Source organism: Malus domestica, chromosome 11 (assembly GCF_042453785.1).
Source record: "Malus domestica chromosome 11, GDT2T_hap1".
Lineage (NCBI taxonomy): Eukaryota > Viridiplantae > Streptophyta > Magnoliopsida > Rosales > Rosaceae > Malus > Malus domestica.
In genome coordinates, this window is record NC_091671.1 from 11,930,051 (window position 1) to 11,947,401 (window position 17,351).

At 39.5% G+C, this 17,351-nt stretch overlaps 2 protein-coding genes and 1 long non-coding RNA gene across 3 annotated transcripts; 2 read left to right on the top strand and 1 right to left on the bottom strand.

The window, feature by feature from the left end:
• Positions 1 to 504: 504 nt before the first annotated feature.
• Positions 505 to 5,310, top strand: LOC103447871 (probable catabolite repression protein creC). Its single transcript, XM_008387077.4, has 11 exons — positions 505 to 1,136; positions 1,282 to 1,584; positions 1,697 to 1,805; positions 1,893 to 1,986; positions 2,507 to 2,594; positions 2,697 to 2,780; positions 3,110 to 3,206; positions 3,288 to 3,375; positions 3,558 to 3,663; positions 3,774 to 3,866; positions 4,343 to 5,310. The coding sequence occupies exons 1-11, from the start codon at positions 897 to 899 to the stop codon at positions 4,784 to 4,786; spliced, it is 1,746 nt and encodes a 581-aa protein (XP_008385299.2). The 5' UTR covers positions 505 to 896; the 3' UTR covers positions 4,787 to 5,310.
• Positions 5,311 to 5,324: 14 nt separating this feature from the next.
• Positions 5,325 to 6,692, bottom strand: LOC139189677 (uncharacterized). The gene is made up of 2 exons (XR_011573518.1): positions 5,818 to 6,692; positions 5,325 to 5,715 (listed from the first exon to the last, which is right to left on the bottom strand). It is a non-coding gene; the product is annotated as an uncharacterized lncRNA (long non-coding RNA).
• Positions 6,693 to 9,884: 3,192 nt separating this feature from the next.
• On the top strand, positions 9,885 to 17,226 carry LOC103447870 (beta-galactosidase 8-like). Its single transcript, XM_008387075.4, has 19 exons — positions 9,885 to 10,857; positions 10,952 to 11,047; positions 11,370 to 11,482; positions 11,645 to 11,711; positions 11,818 to 11,910; positions 12,012 to 12,155; positions 12,248 to 12,339; positions 12,482 to 12,587; positions 12,723 to 12,810; positions 13,079 to 13,197; positions 13,712 to 13,873; positions 14,307 to 14,509; positions 14,622 to 14,731; positions 15,333 to 15,442; positions 15,557 to 15,670; positions 15,841 to 15,942; positions 16,186 to 16,397; positions 16,475 to 16,811; positions 16,924 to 17,226. The coding sequence occupies exons 1-19, from the start codon at positions 10,705 to 10,707 to the stop codon at positions 17,029 to 17,031; spliced, it is 2,529 nt and encodes an 842-aa protein (XP_008385297.2). The 5' UTR covers positions 9,885 to 10,704; the 3' UTR covers positions 17,032 to 17,226.
• Positions 17,227 to 17,351: the final 125 nt, after the last annotated feature.

A 17,351-nucleotide genomic window follows, 5' to 3' on the forward strand; every position in this document is an offset into this window, starting at 1 on the left:
TTAATTGACCAAGTGCATCTCTACCTGTAAAAAATGAGATGGGCAAGAGTCTAGTAAATTCATATTAAAATATTATTATTATTTTTATAAAATAATAAAAAAAATTCATTTTTTATTTCAAATATAATTTTTAACCAATTTTGTCACCCCACATGTCATTTTCCGAAAGTACAATTTTTGTGAAAGATGGTTAGGTATTTATATATATATAAAATAATATTTTATTTATTTTTTATATTTTTAAAGAATTTTTTTATTAAGTTAATTAATCTGGACCGTTTGATTTCAAAAAAATAAAATCCAACCGCCCAAAAGCAGACACGTGGCCCACGATAAGGGCCAAGGTTATGACATTTTTTTTTGTTAATGCTGGAATGCGCGCCCAAGCGTGTGTGTACCCCACGCGCCAATGGCAAAAAAAAAAGAAATTCATCTGACTATGTTGATGTCAGTTTGATATCATGTAGACCTGTTTCTTACTTAGTCCATTATGCTGCGCTCAAAGCTGGCCTCCACTTTGGGCCAGCCTATTTGGATGGGGTGGAATAGATTTTGGGGGGGGGGGGGTGGCCTAAAAAAAAAGACTTTGGACTAGCCCATTTGTTAGGGTGGAAGTGCATCAACGTCCATTTCTTCAACTTTCTCAAACTTCACAGCCAGCCACCACATGGATCGCCCTCATCGTCCCAAATACTGACCACCTCCATCTGCATCTCCTGTCCGAAAAGTCCAAAACCCAAAGTCAACTACGCTCCAAACCCCAACACCCGCGCACCACCCGATCCGTCCTCCCCAAAAAGCAGACCAAATAACCAGTAAGGAAAAAAAAAAAAACACTACGATGTTGTCTCGCTCTGTCAGTCGGCGACCGTAAAATTTCCTGAATTCCAACGACGATGTTCAACAACGGCTACTCCAACAACAAACACGGCCTGAGCCCGATGTTGTCGGCATCATCGTCAACGACTGCGACGCCGCAAACGACGTCGTCTTCTTCGTCTGCAACGACGAATTCCCAGACACAATCGCTTATAAAGGCGTATTTCAAAACCCCAGAAGGCCGATACAAGCTTCACTCGGAGAAGACTCGGCCGCCCAACCTCCTCCCGTACTCGTACGCCAAGACAATTTCTCAGGTACCCAAAAAAAAAAAAAAAAAAAACGAATTTAATGTAGGATTAATCGAAGCAGGGTCCGAATTAATCGGTTGTGTTAGATATGTTGTCGTTGTCGCTGTCTCTGTTGACTCGGAGTTAGTCAATGTTTGTTTGTGGATTTTAGGTGACGGTAGCGCAGCTCAAGGACAAGCCTAGCAGCCAGCCTACGCTGGCGCCGAGTTTCAGCACCACCGGAGTGCGGTCGGCGGCGGCGAGGCTGTTGGGGGGAAATGGGGGCAAAGCTCTGAGCTTTGTGGGAGGGAGTGGATATAGCAGAACCAGCAATGGGAGTAGTAGGTATGCTCATTTCGGCGGGTCGAATGGGACCCATCACACGGTTAACTCGAATCTCGGTAGTAAAGGGTCGTTTTTGGTATTCAATGTTGGGGATACTGTTTATATCAGTGATCTCAATTCGCCCGATAAGGTAATTTTCCGTGTTCTTGGGGTTGGATTGGTTTTTTATTGTGCGGTTTGGATAATTGGGTTTCTGTTTTTTTGGGAATCTGTGTAAAGGGTTTTCGGGATTTTGTTTGTAGGATCCTATCAAGGCTTTGCAATTTGGCAATTCCAATCCTGTGTGCCACGCGTTTGATTCCGAGGCCAAAGACGGGCATGACTTGCTTATTGGATTGAGCTCCGGAGATAGTAAGGAATCTTGTTTGCGTGTGATTGAATGGGGTTTTGGTGATGAGGAGGCTGTTTGTGACTTGGTTAATTTGTTTGTTGTTGCAGTTTATTCGGCGTCTTTGAGGCAGCAATTGCAAGATTCTGGAAAGAAGCTTGTTGGTGCCCATCATTATAACAAAGAAGGTTCTGTCACTAGCAGGCAAGATTGTTACTCAACTTTGCCTCATTTCCTTCTGCTTTGTTATCTATGTACTACAAGTTTGTTGATGAAAAAAGGTGTCAGGAATGCACATTGTCACTGCTGCCTGCTGGTGTGCATGTAATCTTGATTATGTTACGGGGAAACGGGGTGGGCCAAGGAATAAATTTGGCATAAGGTAGATAAACAAATTAACACTTCTTGCGTAAGTGGAGCTGAGAGTTCCCTATCCAGAAAAATTCCCACTTTCATTGATCTTACAGTTTAGTTCTGTACCTTGGAAATACATACCATCTTAGAAGCAGAATGTGGTTGTTATATATCGAATAAGTTTGCTAATGTAATCGTAAATTGTGATCACTCTTGATAAGTACCATAGCTGTTGGCTTGATATAACGTTACAAAGCAACGTACCAAATAACTTGTGGGGGTGCAGGGCGGTATGGCTGTTGGACTGTGCTTAGTGGTTTCTGTTTTGGTGGCAGTCTTCATGCACAAACTAACTATTTGGTTTTAACAGTCGGTGTGCCAGTGTTGCATGGGTTCCCAAAGGTAGCGGTGCTTTTGCTGCTGCTCATGCTGATGGAAACTTGTATGTGTATGAGAAGGCAAGCCTTGATCTTTAATTTTTCCTGTTTCAAATGCTATTTATCCTTTCCTGGTTTTCCTGTTTTCCTTCATGAACTGAGCTCAGCATTAATTCATTTTAGAGTAAGGAAAGTGCTGGTGATTCTTCTTTCCCGGTTATAAGGGATCATACTCAATTTTTGGTGGCTCATGCAAGATCCAGTAAGGTAATATCAATGTATAAAATTTCTTTGCATGTTAAGTAAAGCATTATTATACTTAATTTTCTGCTTATGTAAAGGATTGGCTTTTAAAGTACATACCATTATGACCAAGGTCAAATAATATTATTATTACTGCCACTGCGTATTAACCTACCTTTGCGACATTTTCACTTGAGCTGCTGCAATACCGCCGTATAGGTTATGCAGTTTGGCTAATCGTTAGAACTTTTGTTATTTCCTAAAGCTTATACAAGAACCAAATATAGATGTTTTTATCATCTTCCTTTTTGTTTCTTCTTCCTCCCGTTTTCATGTTTATGGTTTATCTGCAGAGTAATCCAATTTCCAGATGGCATATTTGCCAAGGTGCAATAAACAGCATTGTTTACTCAGAAGATGGGGCAAATTTGGCAACAGTCGGTAGAGATGGTATTCCTCAATCTGTTACACTTGCGACTCTGTGTATGAGCGTATCTGTTAATTGGTACTGACATTAGGTGCTACATGTAGGATATTTGCGAGTATTTGACTACTCAAAAGAACAGCTAGTATTCGGTGGCAAGAGTTATTATGGTGCTCTTCTGTGTTGTGCGTGGAGGTAAAAAATTAAAATATATATTTTTCATTGATACATGATTATACTGGCCAAATTCCTGCCATTAGTATATCCAGAAATTTATACTTGTGTTCCACATGATGTTCATACGAATTTTTGTCAAACCGAATGTGTTTACACATTATGATGTTCATATTTGACCTTCATTATGTGTTGTTTCTCAGTCCGGATGGGAAATACATTTTGACAGGAGGAGAAGAGGATCTCGTTACGGTATGGAGCATGGAAGATAGAAAAGTAGTAGCTTGGGGTGAAGGGCACAACTCATGGGTACAGTTTCAGCAAACCTTTGTGCATAGTCGTTGAGTTCTCCATCCTTCCCTCTTTTGACTTAGCATAACTCATGGACATCTCACACCTTTTAGCCCTTATGCTTGCAGGTTAGTGGTGTGGCGTTTGATTCATATTGGTCCCCACCAAGTTCAGATGGCACGGAAGAAAATATTGTTTACCGTTTTGGTTCTGTGGGTCAGGTAATTTGCTCTCCCCATCTTGTCCTTGCCTAAAGAAAACACTGAGATGATATGCCATGGTTAACATGTTTAAAAATAAAATCATTTAAGTGCTTATGTTTATCTTCTTATTTTTTCTGTTGACAAGAGCGTATGTTTATCAGTTTATAATATTCTATATCATTCCCAATTCCTCTCCATCACACAGCTAAGCTACATATTCTTTTAAGTTTTTCTCGTGCTGGTTAGTATCAAATATCTTTAGCTATCAGATTTTTCTTTTTTGTTAGTCCTGGAGACAATTGTTTAAGTCCGATTAAAGAAATTCAATAGCTAGGTGCGAGATTTTCAAAGAGAGAAGTTGGGGCGTGATATATTTTTATGAAGCTAAAATTGGTCCATGAAATATTTTTCTGCTTTAGATGCGATTTTTTTTTATCTGTGCCAATGAGTTTTGCTTGTCTGGCTACTTCCACCTCTCATATTTGTGCTTACAGGACACAAAATTGCTCCTATGGGACCTGCCCATGGATGAGATTGTAGTGCCACTTCGCCGAAGTTCACTTGGTGGATCTCCAACGTTCAGCACAGGTAGCCAGTCATCCCACTGGGACAGCGTTTACCCCATTGGCACTCTTCAACCTGCACCCAGCATGCGGGACATTCCAAAGCTCTCCCCACTAGTGTCTCACTGCGTTCATTCTGAGCCCCTATCCGGATTAGTTTTCACAGAGGAAACTATTCTCACTGCATCTTGGGAAGGGCATGTAAAAATTTGGATGAGACCCAGCGAACCTGAAAATAAGTCAAACGCAGAAGCCCTGCTAGGTGCTAGTCCAAAGGACCAACCACTCACAGGCAAAGGTTACACAGAACCATCTAAAAGCAAGCCGTTCAGTGAAAGTAAATCGAAACAGCATGGATACCCTGCTCGGTGCTAGTTCAGAGGACCAACAACCACTGACAGGCAAAGGCGGTGCTTTTAGTTTCAAGGAAATGTCAAAAAACAGTCAATTGGGGGTAACCTTCCATAAAGCTGAATCGCTGTTTGAACCTGTACTTGTGCCGCTTTCAGCCACTCTGATCCTTCAGATTGCCATATGTATCATACCAGGTAATTGAATTTGCTTTGGTCAAAGTTTATGCACAGAGGAAGTAATCTAGCTCAACGGTGACAAACGACGGTTTCTTTTAGATAAGAAGCAAAGAGAGGGGTAGAGGGAGACGCACATGGTATAATTGTATCGCTTTTAGGTTTTTGCAAAGGTAGGTTTACAGCTTACAACTCACAATATTCACATGGTGCTGACTGCTTATCTATAGCACAATACATGTACAAATGCCCATTGTTTTGCGTTGGCGGGGGCAAATTCTTTTCGTTTTCCTTGTGACTAGTTCAGATAATATGATTTTGTGTAATGGTCACCAGGGCCAAAATAAAAGCGATATCGGAGTTGCCTGCAAACGGTGTCCAGAGTGTTTTGTTTTAAACTAGCATAGGTATATGTTCCGGATGTGATTCATATGAAAGTTCGTTTGCTTTGGTGTCTAACAGGAGCTTGATAGCTCACATATTACTGTGAGATGTAAAGATAAGTATATTGGAGAACGCAAGTCCAACTTCACCAGCTGGCTTGCCGTCTAACGACCGGCCCCTAAAACCTCCGACCTTCTCATCGCGGGGAAAAATGTTGTCCTTCGAAACTAACATGAGCTAAGTTGAAGCATGGAACAAAGTTCATGCATGTTTTGTGCACTTGCAAAGGGAAGAAGAACAAGTGCATGTTCCGAAACCCCTACCCTGCTTTTGCTTCGGCTAATTTTCTCTCTGCCAATGCATCCTCCGCTTCTACTTTCTCCGGAACATAATCTGTGAACATAACCGGTTGTGCATCAGACAGCATAACCAATGGCGGAGTAAAAATCAAACGTTTTAGTTCCAAGTGACGTTGAATGGAAGCGTAAACGTTACCTGAAAGGAAGTCGCATCTCTCTAAGCAAAGAAAGTTTAGAAATCCAGTTTCCAGCAACTGTTACGAGAAAACGTTTTCATATCGTTGGACAATCCAAATTGAAGCCTTGTTGCTCTAGTAAAAACGCTTGTTGCTTACATCGCACGGTGCGAGGATGTAGCGCCAGGACAGCTCCATTTCAAGAGGAAAACGAGATGCTAACCCCGTTTTGATTTTTATGCAGCATGTAAAAGCAAGACCTCACGAATCATGAACCAACCAAACCATGAGAGTGCTAATGTGCTATAGCAGCATCAGAGAATTTCTACCATTTCAAACACCCATTTGATCAAATTGTTCGGTGTTCATAACAATGCAATAATCACAGACAAAAGTAAAAATGAACTTCAAATATTAAATTCACAACCGAGCGTAGTTGCATTCTATGATTCATATAGCCGATCCCACTTTAGATGAATAAGGCTTGATTGTTGTTGTTTTTGTAAAGAAATAAAAAGAGTGAAGAGGAGAAATATGACCTGGTATCTTAAGACCTCCCAACTTAGACTCGGTTGCTCGACCCTTGCGTCGGCCACATGCATGGTTTGAACTTTGAGCCTCATGACCATCGTACGGCCTAGGCCCTACCAACACAGAAATTTCACTAAAAACTCATCCCTTCTTTGAAAAATACTACGGATTCTTTACCACATGCCATTTCATGCTATGAACTCAAAAACCCAATTTGATACCGAAAAACAATTTCATCTTCCTGTTCCATATAGAACAATGACTAGAAATTACAAAAATTAATAAACCAAATCAATCCAAACAAAACCGATCCCGACAAGTTAAGCTAACACCAAACAACCTGGTTATATAATTTGTTGGTTTTTGAGGTGCAACGGACCAAATTGGACCGCGTACACCTAAAACAAGAATTAGGTTGAGATTATTCTTAATTTGAATAATCTGTTTCGGCAACTTAGCAGGGCATGTGATTGTGTCAAATTGTCAATGTGCTTGTCTGAGACAGCTTCCTATTGTCGTCCTTATTGACCCCAGTCCCCTTTAAAAAGAAACCATCACCATCTAAAACCCAACTAGAACTCGGACCAAAATTAAATGTACAGCGAGATTTGGACATTGAGATCTAAAGCATTGAATATCACGGGGCACGTAGGATTGTAGGTACACCCCCAAAATATTACTAAGTAAATGCGTAAATACATGATTCTATTTTGTTAATGGTGAGTGCTAAACGCAAATGAAGCGATTAAGAATATTTATCTCTATACTTAAAGTGATTGGTTGATTTCCCTTCCTAAACGGCATGCATATAAAACTTTATCCAAATATATGTTGCTTCTTTAAAACCTTTGTGAGAAAATTGTAGTAATGATTCATTAACCTTAACTCAATTGTAGCAATAGTCTCTCAACTTTAAACCAATTGGAGTAATGGTCCCTCAACTAAAAATTCATGACCATTGATCCCTGAACTCGTCAAAACGTGCATCTATGATCCTTTTTGTCAACTCAGTTATAATTCTATCAAAATGAGTCACGTTGGAAGGAACATTGCTACAATTGGGTTTAAAGTTGAGGGATAATTGCTCCAATTAGGTTAAAGTTGAGGGATCATTGCTCCAATTGGGTTAAAGTTAAGAAGTTGAGGGGCTATTGCTACAATTTTTCTCATTCTTTTTCCATATTTGCCCCTTGATTCAGCCTCACTTGTGTGATACGTGACTCATTTTGATGGAAGTTCTAACGGAGCTGACGAAAAGGATCATCGCTACATGTTTTGAAGATTTAAGGGGTCATGAAATTTTTAGTTAAATGACCATTACTTCAATTAAGTTAAAGTTGAAAGACCATTGCTATAATTGTATACCAATGAAGCTTTTAACTTAGACAATGCCCACTACTTGATCACAATAGTGCCTTGTGCCTACTATTTTGGTGTGTAGCTGGTAAAAAAATACTAGGTGAACTGTCCTTATTTGGAGAATAAACAACGGTACAAAAAGTTGTTCAGTTATGAGGCTCTTTAACTATTACACTCAATCAATAAATCTGAAATGAGGTATGGAGGATCCTCAAACAAGTTACAAAAAGAATAACACTGAAGAGCGTAACGTGCTAGTCGATGGGTAGCGGAGTTAGCTTGGAGTCGAACATGGGTCGAAATACCTTGATGATAGCAGAAGCTTTGAGTCTTCCACAGTAGGTCCAACAATAGACAATTTGGAAGAGACGGCATTCAAAGCTGAAATAATCTAGAGGGAGTGGGTCTATTTGGAGAATAATTTAGATGGACTGAGTAAACATCCCGATCCGATAATACAAATACTATATGAAGTGAGATTAATATGAAATATTGTGTTATCAGACTGAAATATCACCTGTTAATGGTTTAATTTATTTTGAAATACTGGTTGGACATTATATACTAGTGGTTCATATGGTTTGCCAATTGCCAGTACTATCAACCATGCAGATATGATGTAGTACTAAGTAGGTTTTGGACCCATTTTATGGCACTCACTGCACGCATGCACCGCCCCAAAGTACAGATCATTTTCTCAGTTGACCAACCTAAAGCACATCAACTCACCAATGTCAATGCATCTTTTCTTTTTTCCTTTTTTAAAACAAATGATACTATCTATACTAAGTCCGAGAGTGTGGGTTTAGCTTCACAATGAACTAGTAATAATATGGTTCGAATTTATTTTTGGCGAGAATCAAACCTAAGACATCTCACTTACAAGTAAAAAGGAATATCAGTAGAGTGTAATATTAAGTGACAGGTCAATTCATCTTTACATGCGTTTCATCATTCTTTCTAGAATCCGGGTACTTTGAATGATTTGCTGACACCCCCATTGTGCTCGCTTGTGTTGATTTTCACATGGCACCACTATAATTTGGTGGGTTACTTTGGGCCATATGAGCGATTGCAGTGAGCTTCATTAGTGACTGGTTCTTTTAGGGTGTAGCGTTGAGATGACAATCATTTTTCTGTTTCCAAACTAAAGAAGTATGCGTCATTTAAGTTAAGTGCGGCAACACATACGGATGATGTGGAGTAATTTTTGGACGAGGTATAACATGAGTTGGATCTAATTTTGGATGAGACGTATATACTGTATGACCGTCACGTTATGTTACAATCTGCTTGTGTGATAACATGCATTTTACCTATTGATGATACAAACTTTAGTGTATAAACTTCATTTACGTACGCGTGTTACTTCAATATTATACAGTAATTGTTTTGCATGTTTGTGAATTGAGAATGTATGCCAAATTGGAACAACATCCTCATCAAACTTGGGCAGCTCTCACAATATCTGAATGATGAACCTTCCCACTAGCTATTAGGATTTCCACTTGAACCGTAATAATGCTACAAAACTACCCTATTCAAACGTTTCAACCATGGCTTTTAGTTTTCATTGGCAAGCATTGATGTGGCAAATTAGGAGTGGGCTTGGATCGATTTGATTCGGGTTGTTACAAAAAATATAACTAAATCAACTAGTATTCAACGATTCCGTCGATTCGGTTTGGTTCAGTTTGATTCAATACCATCATTGAAACTGAACCAAATCAAACCAAATCATTGTTACTCGGTTTGTTTCAATTTGATTCAGTCAATTTAAATCTATTCAACACATAAATAAAAACGTTCAACATTTTAAGAGTTTTAATCTTCTAAACGTTCAATATGATTCAGATCGGTCGGTTCGATCAATTTGATTCCCACCCCTATATAGCAAACCATAACACTTTTGCAAGTCATGCCAAGCTGTGGTCTAGCTACCAGCTGTCCATGCTAAAGTTAAAGTTGGATTAAAAACCCCAAACAAAAATATCTATCACAATCGAACAAATGAAGAAAAAAAATAGTATGTTATCGATGTGACGAGATACATCATATATTATTCAAAACGAAAAACAATGATCGGTCTTTAAATCTACACCGTTAAACATAATTTTTAAATTAATTCAATAATCGGGAATAATAATTTCAATGATTGAATCCAAGTCCCATACCCTCATCCATGCATCTCTCTCCTTCACGAGATTTTCTCTTGACTTTAAATATTTCTTTTTCTTTTGGCAGTCCAACGTTCACACGCATGACACAACAAACGCATAACTGAAACGCAAGCTCCCGCCAATGACAATACGGAGTACGATTCTCTTCTCTCTTTTTTCTCTCTCCTCCTATTTGAACGGTGACGAGATAAAATCCTAATTCCGCCAATCCACCACCTGCAACTAAAATACAAAACGGTCCCGGCTCGCATTGCGCTTACTTTTTACCTTTTAGGTGATTTTTACCGTGAAAGTAAAAACCTTTCCGTCGCTGTCGCAAATAGTTACCACTCCGCGTTTCCGTACGCAGAGACGCGACACGCCAGTCTTTCAATGCGCCCGGCAACGCCCCGATGATTTCCCCGCACCGACAGCAACAGCATTTGAACGCGCTTATTATCCATCCAAATCCTAATCACTCACTCCTTTGAAGCTCACTGAGTATTACTAGTTAGAGAGCAGCAGCAGCAGAAAGCAGAAGCCAGAAGGCAGAAGCAGAAAGCAGAAGCAGACGGGGACGACGACGGCAGCGATGACGTTCTCCACAGCGTCACCGCTTTGATTGGAAGCGTCGTTTTAAGGAAGCGGCCAAAGCGAGCCAAAATACAAACGGATAAACAAGGAATAAAAAAATTAAGCAACAATGCAAAGCAAATGCTGCAAGAAATCCAGCAATCGTTTTAAGAAACTGTTGTTTAATTGAGTAGCCATTGCTTTAAGTAATCGTAATCCGAAAACGAAATTTTATAAAAAAAGGATTGAATACAGAAACGAACTCAAAATTCAGAGTCGAAGAAGATGAGGATTTTAGTGGTGGTTTTGGTGATCGGTGTTCTGGCGACGGCGTCGTATTGCGCGAAGGTGACGTACGACCACAGAGCGCTGGTGATTGACGGGAAGCGCAGGGTTTTGGTGTCTGGCTCCATTCACTATCCTCGCAGCACTCCCGAGGTACTTCTCTTCCTCTCGTTCTTCCATTTTCCATTGTCCTTTTCTCTTTTTTTTTTCTGTCTGAATTTTGCTGTGTGTGTGTGTTTGGTTGTAGATGTGGCCGGACCTTATTCAGAAATCTAAAGACGGAGGCTTGGACGTGATCGAGACCTACGTCTTCTGGAACTTGCACGAACCAGTTCGAGGCCAGGTCTCTCTCTCTTCTAGCATTTGCTGAATTTTTCATTTCCAATGCGACGCCGTTTGGTTTCTGTGAAAATGTGGGAAGACGAAGATAAAAGTTCATTGCAATGATTACTGCTTTTCTTGGTCAGAGACACAAACGCTAAAGAAATCATGAAATGTGAAAACCCATATTTTTTTTATATCGTTTTCGTGTTTTATTATAAGAGTAAGGGGAATGGTTTGAATCCGGGACGTAGCGAGTTTTTTGTGCTTTTGGTTATCTTGAACTATGTGCATTTTGTCTTTGTTGTGATGGTGGTGACTGGTGGACTGTACAATTTTTGCAGTATGATTTTGGGGGAAGAAAAGATTTGGTTAAATTTGTGAAGACAGTAGCAGAAGCTGGCCTTTATCTGCACCTTCGAATTGGTCCATATGTGTGCGCAGAATGGAACTACGGGTATTATGAATTGAATTGAATTTGAATTGGTCTTTTTCCATTTTTCTCTTTTGGAGAAATAGGAAAAGGAAGTTGCTTTTATGATGATCAGCTTATATTTTTTACTACTTTCTGAAGAGTTTTATTGTGTGATTGTGTTTGTGTTTCAATTTTTTTCAACAGTGGCTTTCCTCTTTGGTTGCATTTCATACCCGGAATTCAATTGCGAACGGACAATGAACCATTCAAGGTTTCTTCTCCATTTTATCCCAACTGCCTCTGTGTGTTTGTGTTTGTGTTACGTTTTCTCGGTATTTTCTCAACTTCAGTGTTTTATTTGACTTTATGTGGTTCAGGCAGAAATGCAGCGATTCACGGCAAAAATTGTTGATATGATGAAGAAGGAGAAGCTTTATGCATCTCAGGGCGGACCAATCATTTTATCTCAGGTTTAAATTTTCTTACTTCTTTTTATAATTTACCCAAAGTGTTTGGTATTGAGAATATTCCAATTAGAGTTATGGATTAAGTGCTGTTTCAATTATGCCAGATTGAAAACGAGTATGGAAACATTGATCAAGCATACGGGCCAGCTGCCCAAACCTATATTAAGTGGGCAGCAGCCATGGCTGTGTCTTTGGATACAGGGGTGCCTTGGGTCATGTGCCAGCAAGACGATGCTCCTCCATCTGTGGTGAGGCTTTTGTAGTCAGGTTTCATTTGTATGAACACAGCGCTCTTAACGTGCTTTCTTTACTCACTCACATGTTGTATAACTACCTGCAGATCAGCACTTGCAATGGATTTTATTGTGACCAATGGACCCCAAAACTTCCTGAAAAGAGACCCAAAATGTGGACTGAGAATTGGAGCGGATGGTAATTAGTTGATCTAATCTGTTTTTTTGTTGGTACTTTGAGCTAGTTTTCTGAAAATTTGAATAAATTTCTGGCATCACCTGTATTATCTTTATTTGATTGCTCTTTTATTGGAAACCTTCAAAATATTTGTGGTCACTAGGTTTCTTTCCTTTGGTGGTGCTGTGCCTCAGAGACCAGTGGAAGACCTTGCATTTGCCGTAGCACGCTTCTTTCAGCGAGGTGGAACTTTCCAAAATTATTATATGGTATTGCAATTGCCTCTGTAGTTACTAACATTTTAGCATAACTTTAGGGGACTGTCACGATTTAGGACAATTCAGTATATTTCAGAAACCAGGAAGAAAATATGAAGTGATTTGTTCTCTGTTGCTCTTGAACAGTACCATGGCGGGACTAACTTTGGGCGGAGTACTGGTGGACCCTTTATTGCTACAAGCTATGACTATGATGCTCCAATTGATGAGTATGGTATGTTGTCTAGTATCCCTGTATTATTGCTTTACTACTGCTCATGATGTAGGCATATTTGCTTATTGTATGTATATACTATATAGAACTGTGTGCTCATCAGTGCTATATAAATGAAATGCAGCTTCTGTCAACACTAAGCTTAGGGTATAGGCAATGGTTATAATGTTACGATATACTTTTATAATGAGGAGAGAGTAATTAAGAACATCAATGCATATAACATGGATGGCTCATCAGTAATCGATTCAACCTTTTCATGTTGCAGGACTTCTTAGACAACCTAAGTGGGGTCACCTAAAAGATGTGCATAAGGCCATAAAGCTTTGCGAAGAAGCGATGGTGGCCACTGACCCAAAATATTCTTCTTTTGGTCCAAACGTTGAGGTATGGTGTTTTTACTCAGTGTTACAGAGTATCTTTCGTGGCTATGATGAGAAATGTTACATAAACTTCTAGGCCTCAAGGTCCTCCAGTCTAAGTGCATGCCCCCTGTATAGCCATATCCATTGTGGAATTGATCACCCATACCTGTTCATTTGTGGTGTGAAGCAATAGAACATACATGTTATTCATGTTTGAATATCTGAGAATAAATGTATGGAACATCTGAACTTCCTAGTCTTCATTTTAGAATATCTAAAAGGAAGTATCTGTGGATGAAGTTTCTTAAAATTGATGCTGCAAAACTAGTGCCAAGTAAAAAAACTGGATGGTTTTAGCTCCAAAACTAGTTCTTAGGATCTCCAAAACGTAATCGTAGATGACCTGTGGCTTCTGGTCATCACCTGTATGCTTTGTATATCTGAAAAGAAGTGGTATTCTATCGGTCTAGGTGAATGTCCTACAACATGATTTTTCTAACATGTATTTTCTTTTTTTTGTTTATTCTCATCCTCAGACAACTGTTTACAAAACAGGATCAGCATGTGCTGCGTTTCTTGCTAATTCTGACACCAAATCTGATGCCACTGTGACTTTCAATGGAAATTCTTATCACTTGCCTGCATGGTCTGTGAGCATCTTACCAGACTGCAAAAATGTAGTGCTTAACACTGCAAAGGTTTGCCTCCCCATCTTCTATCGCGTTGTGCTTGCATGTATTTGGAGAAGATTACCTATATTTATTTCTTCAGGTCTAGAGAGTATCAGAATATTTTGTATTCTATATGTATAATATATTATGGTTACCTTTTCTTGGTCTGGTCAAGAGATGAGTTATCTTCACAACGTTCTATATTTACCACTTGAAAATATCGGTCCCTACTTTGTATATCTCTGTGTATCCCAAATTCCATTGAGGGTTATTTTCAAAAATACTATATATGTAATGCTGTTGTTTAGTGTGTCTCGTATGTCATATTTGGTATACATTTCCAAGGGATATTGCAAGTATTTTCTATTGAAGCCTTCATATATATAAGTAGTATGCTCATAAGTTTTCTTTTTTCATTGGAATCGTCTTATAAGCAAAACTATATAATCTATCATGACAGATTAACTCTGCCGCCATGATTCCAAGCTTCATGCATCACTCAGTGATAGATGATATCGATTCCTCTGAAGCTTTGGGCTCAGGCTGGAGTTGGATAAATGAACCAGTGGGTATCTCAAAGAAGGATGCATTTACCAGAGTTGGATTGTTGGAGCAAATAAACACCACAGCTGACAAAAGTGATTATTTGTGGTACTCTTTAAGGTAGGCAATCCACGAATGCTTTGTTACTAATTTTGAATATATTTATTTCCTTTCATCTGGTTGTCTTGATTTCTTTCAAGACTTAAATCCGTTTTCTAAACAAATTCTGCAGCGTTGATGTCACAAGTTCTGATACATTCCTTCAAGATGGATCTCAAACCGTTCTTCATGTGGAATCACTTGGCCATGCCCTTCACGTGTTTATTAACGGAAAGCCTGCAGGTGATGTATAAAGTTATAAACTAGTGTGGCTATAATTTGATTGCTTGCCCTTCTTCCTTGGTCTTCATCCAGCAGCAATATTTGTTTCCTGGTAATAGACGTTGACACATCTTGGGAAACTACGAAGGAAACCATAATTTTATTATCCCTAAACCTTTGTAGTTTGGAGACGCAGGCCTTCAAGGCTGAGAATCTGATAGGGCTTTGAACGCGACTATGCTAATATTGCTGTCCAATCTGAGTTTTAAATTCCCCACGCCATTCTGTTTTATAGACTTTAAGAACACTAAACATAGTTTCTGCTTACTGTATTGCAAAAGAAGATGTCAGAATACTGTCATAAGGCACCATGTAAAATGAGGTTTTAATCTCAAAATATAGTGGTTCTATGTTTATTTCTTTCTGGGAAAAGCCTCCTACCAAAGGTTAGATACTAAGACAAGCCTGATGATAAGGTTCACGCTTCACAGTTGCGAATTTCAGATCTGAATGAGAGTTATTGGCAAGTATTTAGTGCATTGCTTGAACTATTGCAACTGTTCTGGCTCAACTTTACAACTGTTCTGCTCTTGTATTTATGTTTTAGTTGGATTCTTTTCAGGGAGAGGAATAATCACTTCTAAGAATGCCAAAATTTCTGTGGATATCCCTGTCACATTTGCATCTGGGAAGAACACAATAGATCTTCTGAGTTTGACTGTCGGCCTTCAGGTTTCACCTTATTTTTTATTATATTCTGGAATTGCAGTTTTCATAAATGAATGCCATCCTTTAAGGTCAATTTCTGACCACGTATTGTTTTTTGTATATCAATTTTTCAATCAGAACTATGGAGCCTTCTTTGACAAAGCAGGTGCCGGAATCACTGGTCCTGTGCAGCTGAAGGGCTTGAAAAATGGCACTACCACTGATCTCTCGTCTCAGCAATGGACCTATCAGGTCAGTCTTCCTATTTTGTTTTGTTGCAATTCCCTGATAACTTGAAATTTCAAAAACCGAAAACAAAAAGAAAAACACCCAAGTTCTTCAATCTGAATAAGTAGTGGCGTACCTTCAAAGGACGAAGTCTAACAATTTTCCTTTTGTCGTCTTCATCATTGCGGCTGCAGATTGGACTTCAAGGGGAAGACTCGGGTTTTTCCAGCGGAAGTTCTTCTCAGTGGATTTCACAACCTACCTTACCCAAGAAACAGCCCTTGACATGGTACAAGGTAAAAGTTTAGCATAATAATTATGTATAAGGGTAAGGGTGGTGAAAAACGATGTGATTTTGAGGAGAAATTGCAGGGACAAAATGTATTTAACCTTTCTAATACTGCTACATGTGGTGCATGTGTTGTATTTTCTTGCGTGTTCATGCTTGGATGTGGTGCATTCTGAGTGATATGGGTTTCCTCAAGTCTTGGCTGCTCATGATTTAGATACTAACCGAAGAAATATTCTTTCTCATGCAGGCAACATTTAGTGCTCCTGATGGCAGTAACCCTGTTGCACTAGACTTTACAGGGATGGGAAAGGGTGAAGCATGGGTGAACGGACAAAGCATTGGGCGGTACTGGCCGACCAACAATGCACCAACTAGCGGTTGCCCTGACTCTTGCAATTTCAGAGGACCTTATGACTCCAACAAATGCAGAAAGAACTGTGGAAAGCCATCTCAGGAATTGTAAGCGTTAGAGATTCTAAGGGAAAAACTTGAATTGAAACTTTGATTCTGAATATTTGATATCACTAAACGTACAGGTACCATGTGCCTCGTTCATGGTTGAAACCAAGTGGCAATACTCTTGTCCTGTTTGAGGAAATTGGGGGTGATCCAACGCAGATATCTTTTGCTACAAGACAGATTGAAAGTTTGTGCTCACATGTATCGGAGTCTCATCCGTCACCTGTTGATACATGGAGTTCAGATTCAAAAGCGGGAAGGAAGTTAGGGCCTGTGCTATCACTAGAGTGCCCATTTCCTAACCAGGTCATTTCTTCAATCAAATTTGCAAGTTACGGAAAACCTCACGGGACCTGTGGGAGCTTTAGCCATGGCCACTGCAAGAGCACTAGCGCTCTATCCATTGTACAGAAGGTACGATCTTGCTTGCTACATTGATAAAATTCTTCGCACCTCCAAGTATTGTCTCCTCTTTGTTTACTATCGATTCACATTGTTTTACTGATGAGTGCTACCTTTTGAACAGGCTTGCGTTGGATCCAAGAGTTGCAGCATTGAAGTCTCGGTTAAAACGTTCGGTGACCCGTGTGAAGGAGTAGCAAAGAGTTTAGCAGTAGAAGCATCCTGTAGATAGACATCGTTCCTGTCTTTGAAAATTTCTTGTGGTATATGGTTAACTTGTTATCCCCAAGTTTCATTATAGTTGAATAATGTCATTCTCAAGGAGGCTATTGAACAGTAATAAAATTCTCAAATATATATAAGACTCTTTCGGTTTGGCGAAGATCCTATCTTCCGATAAACCGGACGGGACATGTTACACCTATCAGTGTCGGTGTTCCATTCGGGTGGTTCCTCGGGCCCAAAATTGATAGGGAAGTTGCCATCCCTACAATTAAGCAAGGTTACTTGCAAGACAAGATTCCAACATTATTTTTCTCTCTGCCTAGATCT

What these genes read in the sequence shown, in the direction of transcription:
- LOC103447871 (XM_008387077.4), top strand. Translation starts at nt 897, where the DNA reads ATGTTCAACAACGGCTACTCCAACAACAAACACGGCCTGAGCCCGATG. An exon ending in ACGCCAAGACAATTTCTCAG is followed by an intron (nt 1,137 to 1,281) that starts GTACCCAAAAAA and finishes TGTGGATTTTAG; the next exon opens with GTGACGGTAGCGCAGCTCAA. An exon ending in GTTTTGGTTCTGTGGGTCAG is followed by an intron (nt 3,867 to 4,342) that starts GTAATTTGCTCT and finishes TTGTGCTTACAG; the next exon opens with GACACAAAATTGCTCCTATG.
- LOC103447870 (XM_008387075.4), top strand. Translation starts at nt 10,705, where the DNA reads ATGAGGATTTTAGTGGTGGTTTTGGTGATCGGTGTTCTGGCGACGGCG. An exon ending in ACGATGCTCCTCCATCTGTG is followed by an intron (nt 12,156 to 12,247) that starts GTGAGGCTTTTG and finishes AACTACCTGCAG; the next exon opens with ATCAGCACTTGCAATGGATT. An exon ending in GGAAAGCCATCTCAGGAATT is followed by an intron (nt 16,398 to 16,474) that starts GTAAGCGTTAGA and finishes CTAAACGTACAG; the next exon opens with GTACCATGTGCCTCGTTCAT.